At 46.6% G+C, this 11,383-nt stretch overlaps 1 protein-coding gene across 1 annotated transcript in view; it reads left to right on the plus strand.

The window, feature by feature from the left end:
- Positions 1-9,304, plus strand: part of Fto (FTO alpha-ketoglutarate dependent dioxygenase) — a 362,312-nt gene extending 353,008 nt beyond the window's left edge. The window contains exon 9 of the mRNA XM_036187370.1: positions 7,122-9,304. Coding sequence (XP_036043263.1) covers positions 7,122-7,275 — 154 coding nt within the window. The 3' untranslated portion in view covers positions 7,276-9,304. The remainder of the gene's footprint in view (positions 1-7,121) is intronic.
- Positions 9,305-11,383: the final 2,079 nt, after the last annotated feature.

The raw sequence follows: 11,383 nt of genomic DNA on the forward strand, positions 1-11,383 counted from the left end.
ACTCACTTTGGAAGGCCTCATATGCATGACTTGATCTCGTCTCCCCCGTAACCCAGCAGAGCAGAGGACCATACACTTCATGTAACAGCTGAGGAACCTGAGAGCTTGAGATACTTTCTCAAGGTCACCCTGAGGCTATAATGAGAGAGGGCTTATGCACTTGAAGGATAGACAGGTATCATTTATTTCTGCAGATAACACTTACAAGAACTTCAAAGCCTGTGGGGAGAAGGAAGAAAGGGAAGGTCGGTCAGCATTTGCCATAGCAAGAATCCTAGAAATAAGAAAAAATGTTTGTGCCCTTCCTGCCCCCGCCCCACAGGTAGTGTGAAATCTCCCAAATATCTCAGTTTGGCAAGAATAGCTAAGTGGTTGGTGGACAGGACCCGTTTTGATCCAAATGGAAACCCATGAGAAAAATAGGATATAATGCAAAGGGCAGCCATCTTCTGTGCAGGGTCTGGGCCCACCCTGTTCCCTGCCAGCCTCTGAGTTTACCTGGGATAAAGCAGGGCTCCTGCAAAAAGTCATCTAGATCCAACCCCTTTTATCTCCCTCCCTCAGCTTTTTGAAGGGGTGGGGGAGCCACAGTTCATGGGTATTGGACTTTTAAGTAACAGATTGTAGCTATTTTCCTTAGCGTTTGCTTTCTTCTTCCCAGTAAAGAACTCTCATTTAGTGGTTCCTTTTTCTTGTCTCTTCTTGACCTGTACTCGGTGCTATTTCTCCATGAAGTTTGTGGGTGTTTAGCTTGTCCGTCCTCATGAGTCTATTAGCAGAAACCATTTGTCCTGAAACTTTATCATTGTCCGGAGAGTGTCGGAAATGTTACCTGTCCTTCTTTATTTGTTGCAAAATTTAGGGACAAGGAAGAACCATATGTGTTTTCTTAAAATCAATGGCCAGCACATTACTGTAAAACCTATTGATTAAAAACACAAAGTATAATGTTAGTCATTTAGTCTGTGAAGTGACGCGATAAGGGAAGAAATTTATCCTTTGACTTTTGCATTAACCTTTATTGACTGCTTGCATACCCATAATTAACACACACTTTAGCTAAAGTGGTTAATTTTAGCATGGTGGCCGATGTTCACTAATGTAGCTGCCGTCTTGATCACCCAGATGTGAGGGAAGCCCTGGGGGAAATCAGTGAGTTACACCTCAGGGTGGAGGCTACAGGAGCTCTGGGCCAGCCGGCTTCCTGCACTCTCACTAGGTCAGAGAGAACCGTTCCTGAGCCACAGAGAGCTTTGAGGGTGGCCCATTGAGTTCTTTGAATGGAAGCCCGGTGAATTTAGGCAAGAGAGGAATAAAGGGCTTGTAGTTTTTGTTTTGTTCTGTTCTGTTCTGTTTTGTTTGACTCCCCTTTAAGTATTTCAAGAGAGGGGCAGGATTTTCTAAGGAGATCTAGGTTTCCTTGCTAACTCCAAAACTGGAGTTTCCCTTAAGAGATGAGAATGGAGGTCAGAAGGGGAAGCTGTGACCTTCATACTGGGTAGCTAGGGACGGTAAGAGCTAGGAAGAACACTAAGTTGGGTGGGATCTTTTAGATGTTCTGGGAAAATCATCCAGTTCTGGCTGTGGAAACTGCTTATTTCTTAGCAAAATCCCTCCAGTTTATCATTTCAAGCACAGACAGTTTGTGTGCATGTTGCACACTGTCAGCAGTAACATGGACGCAAGGTGGGACTGTGACCATGGATCTTGTCAAACGTGGGAAGGGTTGTGGGCATCATCAGGTTCTTTGGGTTGCAAGTAACAGACAAACCTACCTCAGACGATAAAGCTTGAGAGAATGCACTCTGCAGAGGCCAAGCTCAAGTGAGCCTTCTCCACCTGACAGTATGGTTTAGAACCTGCCTCTGGTGGCAGAGAAGCAAAACGACCCTGGAAGGTCAGAGTTGCACAGATCAAGAGAGAACGCAGCTCCCTCAGCTCCTGCATCAGACCTCAGGTTGACTGTTTTCTGCAGACTGTGTCCGGCGCCTCTCTAGCCATTCCCTATGACTAGGCATCGATGGTGCTAACCGCACCGTCACGCTTGGCATTTCTAAAGCACATCTTAAGACACTCACGGCCCCTCTCTTGTGCAGGGACTGTAGGATACAGGGTACACACGCCAAGAAACAACCCAGCATGGTTTCCAGTAAGTGCCCAGTCCACTAAAGCTGCCACCACCCCTTCCTTAGTGTGGGTTGGTAGCTGCTGGTGCTGCTGAGTCTGTGCACTGTATCCCGCCAGTGGCTTCACCAGGTAAGCCTCATGTCTCAGGATGTTTCTTGTGACAAGATTCAGCCACAGGCTGTTTGATTCAAGGCAGAAAGAACCATGCCAGGGCTGCTGAGCTTTCCCTAGAGAACCTGTCCAAGGGCCCCCACCAAGGGACTTTGGAAGGAGGAGAGGGCCACTGTACAACAGTCAGGACTCGGGTGGTGTAGTCAGAGTTTTCCTGCCTGGCCCACAGTCAGGACAAATCTCTCTCACCTGCCAGGCCCATAGACGCTCAGAACCAACCAAGTAAACACACAGAAACTTACATTGCTTACAAACTGTATGGCCGTGGCAGGCTTCTTGTTATCTAGTTCTTCTATCTTAAATTAACCCATTTCTGTTAGTCTATACTTTGCCACATGGCTTGTGGCTTACCGGTGTCTTTACATGTTGCTTCTCATGGCAGTGGCTGGCGGTGTCTCTCCCCCAGCCTTCCACTTCCCAGAATTCTCTTCTCTCTTGTCCCGCCTATACTTCCTGCCTGGCCACTGGCCAATCAGAACTTTATTTATACAGAGCGATATCCACAGCACTTCCCCTTTTCTTTTTTTTTTTTTTTTTTAAAGGAAGGTTTTAAATTTTACATAATAAAATTACATATAACAAAACAATTATCAAGCAAGAATTATAGTTACAATATATAGTCTATTTGTTTTGGCAAAATTAAACAAAATATTTCATCTATCCTATATTTGTGATTCTAAGGTTTTTATTATCTAACTTATCTTTTATCATAACTGAGGAAATTATAACTATCTAGTCAACCACATCAAAGACCTCAGAAGGATATATTATTACCTGAGAAACAGGAGAAGGATACAAGCAACTTTCGGGGGTCTTGTAGTATAGACAGAGACAGCTGGCAGCCTGGACAGTCACCTAATGTTCCTTTGTAAAGTTGGGGCAGTTATAGTTACAACTTAGTATATATACATATATAATATCTTAGATAGAATATATTAAGTATTAGACTCAGGTTCTTTAGGATAGGACACGTTTTGGAATGATCTTTGTAACATGCCACCTACCCATGCTCTAGACTTCCCTGGATTTTAGTATGTGTTTTTTTCTTGATATTGTTTGCATTTATTATAATTCCAACTTATCTAGGTCATTATCCCTCATTACTCCTGGACAATATTTGATAACCATTTCTTTGTATATAGTCTTGTATTAGGTTAGAACCTTCTTATTTAGACAAAAGGGGGAGATGTAGTGGGTAGCCATTCCAGCCTTGGCCTGGAAGTTCCAACCCCCATTGAGGCTTCGGTAACGGTCACGCCCACAAGGCAGGGCTGAGGGAGGAAGCGGAAGACCCAGGATTGAGAGGAGAGGTCGCTCTTGGTTCTGGGACCCCGGACGCTGGAGGTAGACGGAGCAGAGTTCTCCAGAGAACACCGCCGGACTGGGTCATACCTTTGCCAGACCCTACAACCTATCCCTTCATTTGTAAGTTACCCCACAAAATAAACCTCCCTTTTAACTACGTGGAGTGGCCTTAATAATTTCACCAATAGGGTGGCATCACTTATCTGTCACTGTCACTCATGGTAGAAGTAATGATAGTGGTGATATTTAATAGTTACTGAGCTGTGTGCTGGGCAGTATTCCAAGCGATATCTCTGTTCATTGATTTAATCACAGCAAACCCAGAAGTCAGGATGTTATTACTGCAACACACACACACACACACACACACACACACACACACACACACACACACACACACCAGCTTTCTTGTAGGGAATATTTCCCCAGATTCCTTGGGCATGCTTGAAATAATGGTTGATAATAACAAGTTTTCCTGGCCATACATACCTAGGATAAAGTTTAAATTAAAGATAGGCACAGAAAAAAAAAGATGAGCACCAGAACGATTTTAACAGTGTGCTGCAATGGAATTAGATGAATTTAGTTGTCTTTCTCAAAATACCATATGTACCACTCACCCAGAGGGTGGTGCTGTGAAGTGTCTCCAATGAGGAGGTGAGCTGAGATGGGTGACATTAACATAGGTGCTTTGATGTAGCCTGGTGCTACTATTTACCGTGTGACATTATGTCAGGAGTATTGTCTGCCCTCTGTGACTCAAGATCGTGGTGATGTGGACCAAGTAGCTTGTACTGTGTACTTACATGGTTATGAGAGACACAGGCGATTCACATCCTGGGTGGGACACAGGAACATCACACTGCTCAGAATCATGCACAATTTAAACTTACAAATTATTTCTAGAATTTTCCATCTGTTGACTGGGTAACTGAAAACGAATGCGTAGATAGCAGAACTACTGGACCACTGCCATTATTCTTACTCCCATCATCACCATTGATAGACAAGAACCCACTGCTCCATAAGATAACGAACTGCCCAAATGACGTGTCCCTCAGAAGCAGCATCTCCAGAGAACACACCATGACCCTTGATGCTGCCATCTCCCTACAGCCCCACCTAAGGACACCGAGCCCACAGCAGATGGGGTGATTTGAGCAAAAGAGGGCAAGCCTCCAGATCACCCTCATCCCCTCCTCGTCCCCTCCCACAGTCTGGTGTAACACCGAATCAGGCTCTGTAGCTCGAGGGAGCAGGAATCCCTTCTCAAACATGGAACCCTGCTTAGCCCTCATGCTGACATTTGGAAGTTAGCAAGCAGTAATGGCCATTGAGAGAAGCAATTTTAGTATAGCTGAATTGGGCCCCCGAGAAGCTCAGCAAAGGTCCTTGTCCTAACCCATATGGAGTCAGTGGTTGTGTGTCTGCGCATTCGAGTATGTATGTGTGTATGTATGGATGGATGGATGGATGGATGGATGGATGGATGGATACCACTCCAAGCCTGCCAGGGTCTTTATGAAACCAGGTAGATCCCTCAACAGCCACCCTTGGTGGGAACAGTAGCAGCAATCCAGAAAGCAGCTTGCACAGAAGCAGGCCAGCGTTCACACAGCTCTGCCATGGCTCTGAATATTTTTAGTACTTTCTCAAAGTGAGGAGGCAAAACCATTTGACAGCTGAGAAAGCATCTCTATTGACTTTTTACAAACCTTATGATATTCTAGGTGGATCAACACTTATCACAGCCCTTTAATCTGCCAAGCAGGATAATATGTGCACGGATAATTTATCCACTGTGAGATTGCAATGCTCAATTTGGAATAACTTTCCCTGCCCAGTAAATTGAGCATTACTCTGCGATTCTGAGGTCGAGAGAAAGCACAATTTAAAAAGCTTTGCTGGGTCCCTTTGTAATTAGTCGCAGATTCCCTTGAATATTAATTCCCCCCTCGTCTCTTTCAAGTGATTTAGAGACTGTCACAGGACTTGCAGAGATGCACCCTGAGAAGGGCGACAGCCAGCTGCGTGGGCTCCAGCACCTATTATGAAGTAGGCTGCAGAGCGTGCCCTCTGCCCCTCCACGCCGCGTGTGCTTATCAGCGCAAACAGTTGAATATTTATGCTAAGAGGATTGTCGAGAGCTGCTTCTGTTGCTTTAATTCTTGTTTTAAATAAATAATGAGAACATTTAAACACATTACTCTTCTTGGGGCCCCGAGGTCGGCTAATCTTATTATTTATGAAGTGATGTGCTACATAATAGTACTTAGTGCATGTTAACAGACGCTATTATCAGGGTCTGATGCGGAGAGCAGAAGATATATTGGAATGTTACGTGTAATGTACGACGGATTGAGTGCATAGGATGCTGGTATAGCAATTAACCACATGTGAAAATAGGTGTAAAGTTGAAGTATGCTTTCCCCTGGGAATCCCCTCACCATTAATAATCCCCCAGAGAAGAAATGTCTTTCCATGAAGATCTGACCCAGTCCTATGGCTTGAAGTGGGTGTGGCCACTCTCCAGCTGACAGCAGGGAGGTGGGCAGAGGTAGGGGTCCCTACACAGCTGGTGTAAACACAGGTTTGGTGCATGTGCTCTACCTATAAGAAATCGTTCGTTACTTATTGCACCCATTTCTTTTTCTATGACCCTCATTTTTCAGATAACTAGAGCTGAAACCAAAGCATTTCCCAAGCCCAATTTTAGATGAGCTTGACTCTCCAAGAAGGTGGTACCTCAGAGATGTGAGGATGTTACCCCAACTTTTTCCTACCAGGCTATAATTTAGCTGCATATGATAATTAATTTCTCTACTATTGATGAATAATCCATTTAATAAAAACGGTGATTTAAGTGTTTTCCTTGGGGACTAACTCTTGCTAGCCTCTTAATTTAATTTGGTGGAAGTTTCCCACCTATTCATCAGCGGAAATGATTATTAACCTCTATTTGCATATATCCTTATAAACCTCTCTCTCCTTGGAGTGCCTTTTTTCTGAGCCCAGCAAGCTGGGACACTTGTAAATCTCCAGGATCTCCAAAGTCAATCCTGGTCTGTAATATTGTTTAATCTATTCTTGGACGTTTTAATGCAGTAAATTCAATTTAATCTTTCCCAGTAATCTAGTAATACATCGAAATCCCACAAACATTTAAATCTGATAATGGCTTAATCACACACTTTAAATAACTGTTGAGATAATGAAAAAATAATTCACCATTTTAAAGGCAGAGTAACTCAATTTCCCTGGTGATTGGCTTTTCCAAAGCCACTGGAGATAATACAGATCTGGGAATTGGAAAAACTTGAGGCTCCAACACTCAAAGGGATGGTTTTCCCTCAGAAATGTGTTCTTTCCGCCTTGCGAGCATCGACTCCCACTTCACCTTCACCTTCACCTTCACAGCTGTTGTTGGAGCATTTGCCAGTGTTATTCTCCACGTGTCCCAGAAGCCTGGAGCTTCCAGTCCTTTCCCGGTGAATTAACTCCTGCTCTTCCTCACCTAGGTGCCAGTCCCGAGTGGTCCGGACTTTATCAGCTCATCAGAAACCAGACTGCCGGCCCTACTGGGAGAAGGATGACCCTTCCATGCCTCTGCCCTTTGACCTCACGGAAGTGGTTGCAGAGATCAGAAGCCAGCTTCTGGAAGCGAAACCCTAGAGGAAGCACAAGTCTTGAGGAGAGGGAAACGCTATCCTTGGCTTTCCTCCCCGAACCTTGCACAAGGGTAGTGTAGACACATTCAACCTGTAGGTTATAGGACCTGGGTTCCGATTCAGAACAGCTAGACAATAAAGCCCACAAATACTGAAATGTTAAAAAATCACTTGTGTTTTAGTCTGATTTGATGTTAAACTAGAACACCCCCTCCTCTGCGAAACAAATACTCCCCACTCATTTTCCCCCCGTGGGAGTCCTTTAGTCCCCAAGGCGGCAACAGGGATGAGGTAAGCCTGTGACAAGCCTCACCTCTTTTCCTCTATTCCTCTATGGCTAGCCACCTCAGAGACTGGGAGTAGACCCAGGCTTGGGACCACAGAACTGGAAACATCCATCCCAGCTGCTCACCTTGGCTTCTGGCGGTTGGGCCATCCAAGATGGCAGTTACTAGCTCACTGTGGCTGCGCAGACCTACATTCAGCACGATGGTCATTAAAAATCCATTCTTCAGTTGCCCTGGCCACATGTCAGGTGTCTGGCAGGAGGGTGCCTGTGACTGTGGTTTTAGACAACACATATGGATGTTTCCATGTTGCAAGTTTCCGAGCAGGCAGTCCCTCCTACAGTTTTCTGTAGCAGCTGTTGCTGTGGAGGAAAGAAATGAAAAGCAGTCGCTGAACAGTAATCCTCCCTCCTCGGAGACAAAGCTCACTGAGGGCCCAGGACTCTGAGCCCTGTGCACCACACACAGGAAGAGGAAGGAGCAGCAAAGGAAACAGCCACATCCTGTCTTTACGGGGCCTCCCTGATCCCATGACAGAGGCCAGCCTTCCAGACACTATCTCATGAAGTTAGCATTTCTTTTAAAATTCCCCCATTCATAGGTACTGACAGGTGGCCTGGGGACTTGAAGGACCCAACTCCCCATCCCTGTGATGCCAGAGCATCCGAGACCATGGGGAGATGTTAAGCCTGAATCCTAATTTCAAAGTGCCAGGATTAAGATCCCCACTCACTCTGTGACCTTCGCATGTCCTTGTGTCTCGGTTTCCTCATCTGTATGATGGAGATGTTAAAAGTGTCAACCCCCAACATGAAGATTAAGTGACATGACTAAGCTGCAGACCTAAAGCAATTTCTAGCACACCCCTGGCTGAACATCCGATAATGTGTTAGCATTGTTATGTGAGCTGACCTGGAAGTAGCACGCCTCCTCCCTACCACAATCCTCTGCTCTCTGTCTCATGGCCCACACCTCTTTCTGCTGGCCTGAGGCCTTTTGGTGGCCCCAGAAATGTTGGCAACAGTTAGCCCCGTCCCTCAGCCCGCGACTTTCTTGTGTTAGTTGGTACGTTCTGCTTCTGGAAGGGCACACAATCAACACGTGTTTTGCTGCAGCCAGGATTCTGTTTCAGGTGCCCTCCTGCCCAGAGTTAGCCACAGGAGCTGCATTTCACAAACCTGGTGCAGGGACCCAAGTCTCTCAGGCCTTGATTTGTCCCCTTTTGTCACTGAGCTGCTACTTCCTCAGCAGAGAGGTGAGGTACATTCTCACAGGTACTGACACAGACAAGATGACATGACCTAAGTAAGCTGTAGGTGGCTTCTGATGTCACAGGCTGGCCCACCACCACCATCCCCAGCCATCTGGCTCTGTGGTTTATGAGGCCCCATGATATTTCTTCTATGCCCTATTCCATTAGGTGCCAAAATGAAAAATTGGGAGATTCACATAAAATAAAAATGTCTGCATCCTCTTTAGAAGTCAGGACACCTGTGAGCCCCTGGTCTCTATACTCGCATGGCAGTGTCTGTGACCTCTGACCCCGCCACTGCTTGTCATCATTTTGTAAACACGCTCCCAGCAGCGCTTTCTAAACCTGCTTGCTCACACCCTTTAGTAGAAAGTGCTCGTGTCCAGTGCTCAGTACATGTTCCTCCTGTTGAACTGTGTTCATGGTCTGCTTGTACTCCTGTGCTGTGTGCATCTGTTCATACACAATAAAGAATTAAAAGATGAGAAACCAAAGAGCGTCTGTGCTTTTTCCTTGCACAGGGAGGGGGGTGAGGAGGAAGGGACTGGGGGGGATGGGGAGGATGGGAGGAGGGAGGATGGGGTGCATGGGGTGAAGGACAGTGGGGTGGGAGTGAGGAGGTCTGCTTTGCTGGGTGAATGGAAGTGGTTCTCCCATTCTCCAGTAGCTCCTACCCACTTGCCAACCAGCCTTTCCTGGCAGGTTCCAGCTCACTTGAGAAAGGTGGTCTGAAAGGTGATTACACTCAGGGGCTTCTGGCCCTCCTCAGACTCCAGCAGTGCAGGGAGCCCTAGATCAGAGCCTACCACCAACCTCTGTCTTCTGGGGGCTCCAAGGCTCATGGAGTGCCAGGGTACAGAGTGTCCCACTTAGGGATTTATACTGTTGTAGGGGGGACGGACAAGAACCCAGTACTGTGACAAGATCCTTCTAGATGCTTGTGCTTGGAAGGGAAACACCTAGGTGGATGTGGAGGAGAGCTAGTGACCAGTAACAAAAGAGAAGGGTAGATTATCCAGGGGCAGTAGGGAAGATCTTTCCAGAAGAGGAACTAGCAGTCACAAAGATTACGAGGCTAAGGTAAGGAGGTGGGGGCACTGGAAAGATGGCCTCAAGGAAGGAAAAGGGTTTCTGTGGCTCATGCAGAGAAAGCCAGGAGAGTCCTGCCATCCCCACTAGAGCAGAGAGGGAAGCAGTGTTCCCTGGGAAGCGTGGAGGATTTCCCACAGGTCAGGTAAGTGCAACTTGATGAGATGCTCCATGCTTCCAGCCATCACTCCAATGCCTGGATCCGCAGGGTCATGGGGACGAACAGGCTCAGTTCCAGGGAGCGTCTTGGCAGCCAGGAATTCCATGTGGTGGGAAGGATGCAAGCAGCCACCTCCAGTGTGTGGAGTCCATGCTGAGCAGCACCCACAATAGGCCATCCATTCCTGTTCTTACCAGCAGCCTCCTGCCTGACAGAGTGTTCTAGACAGAAAAGAACGGGGTCATGGCATGGCTTGTGACAGTTTTAGTAATAAGCTTCCAAATCCATCACTAAGTGAGTGGAGGGGATCCAGAAATGAGGCTGCATGAGCCCTGCCCAATGCTGGGGCGCAGGCTTTGTATACGTTTCCAGGGAAGGTATTTCCCAGTGCAGCTTCTTTTGCCTGCTCTAGTTAAGGCTGATTTTTACCACTGGGCAAATTGCATACATTTGGATCCATGCCACGCTAAATACTGTTTATTCTGGGGGTCTGTCAGAGGCAAGTGCATGGAAGACAAGGGGATTCTGATTTGAAAAGGCAATTCTCATCCAAACAGGTTCAGATGGAGCGAAGCGGCGCGGATTAAAAGGCGCTGAAGTGGTAATGCCGTTTATCCAGTTTGCCTTTGTTACTCTGTGATTAAATGGTATTTTTAATTAAGTTTCATTGGGAGCCATAGGTATCGAGGTGGTGAAATCAATTTGACAACCATAAAGAGAGAGGAAGGCGCAGGCGGGTTGTAATGACTGCTGGGAGAGCCACGGAGAGTCGGCAGCTCTGAGCGGACTGGGAGAAGGCAGGCCTGCTGTAAGGCCTTCTGAAAGGGGACAAGGACACCAGGGCCGCTGCTGTGTTTGGGAGGATGTTCTCAGTGGTTGTCAGCAAAAGGAGTACTCTTGCTGCCCTGAGACACCCAGATGGATTTGGATAGACTCCAGGGCATGCTGGTGACTCCAGGAAAGGGGCTGAAGGGCCCATTCCCATTTCTGTTGTGTACAGGGCAGACTGTTCTCCCAAGACCCTTTGTTGGAGTCTAGCCCTAAGCAGCTACATCCATAACCTTTAGAACCTTAGAACCTTGCCAACACAAGTTCTTTCTGATATCTAACCTTAATCGTCCTACTTTGGAAGCTAGTTTTCCTTTGAGCACATGTCCATCTATTTTGTTGACATCTGATTTCCCGAAACCTGAGTCCTGAGTGGCAGTAGAGCCTTCTGGGTACAGGCTTTCTTGGTCTGCACTAGTCGAGTAAGTGTGACCCTAAGGCTACGACTCCTTTCACACCTCTTTTCCTGTCTACAAAATGGAAGGTGTAGTAATGT

This window comes from Onychomys torridus, chromosome 5 (assembly GCF_903995425.1).
Source record: "Onychomys torridus chromosome 5, mOncTor1.1, whole genome shotgun sequence".
Classification (NCBI taxonomy): domain Eukaryota; kingdom Metazoa; phylum Chordata; class Mammalia; order Rodentia; family Cricetidae; genus Onychomys; species Onychomys torridus.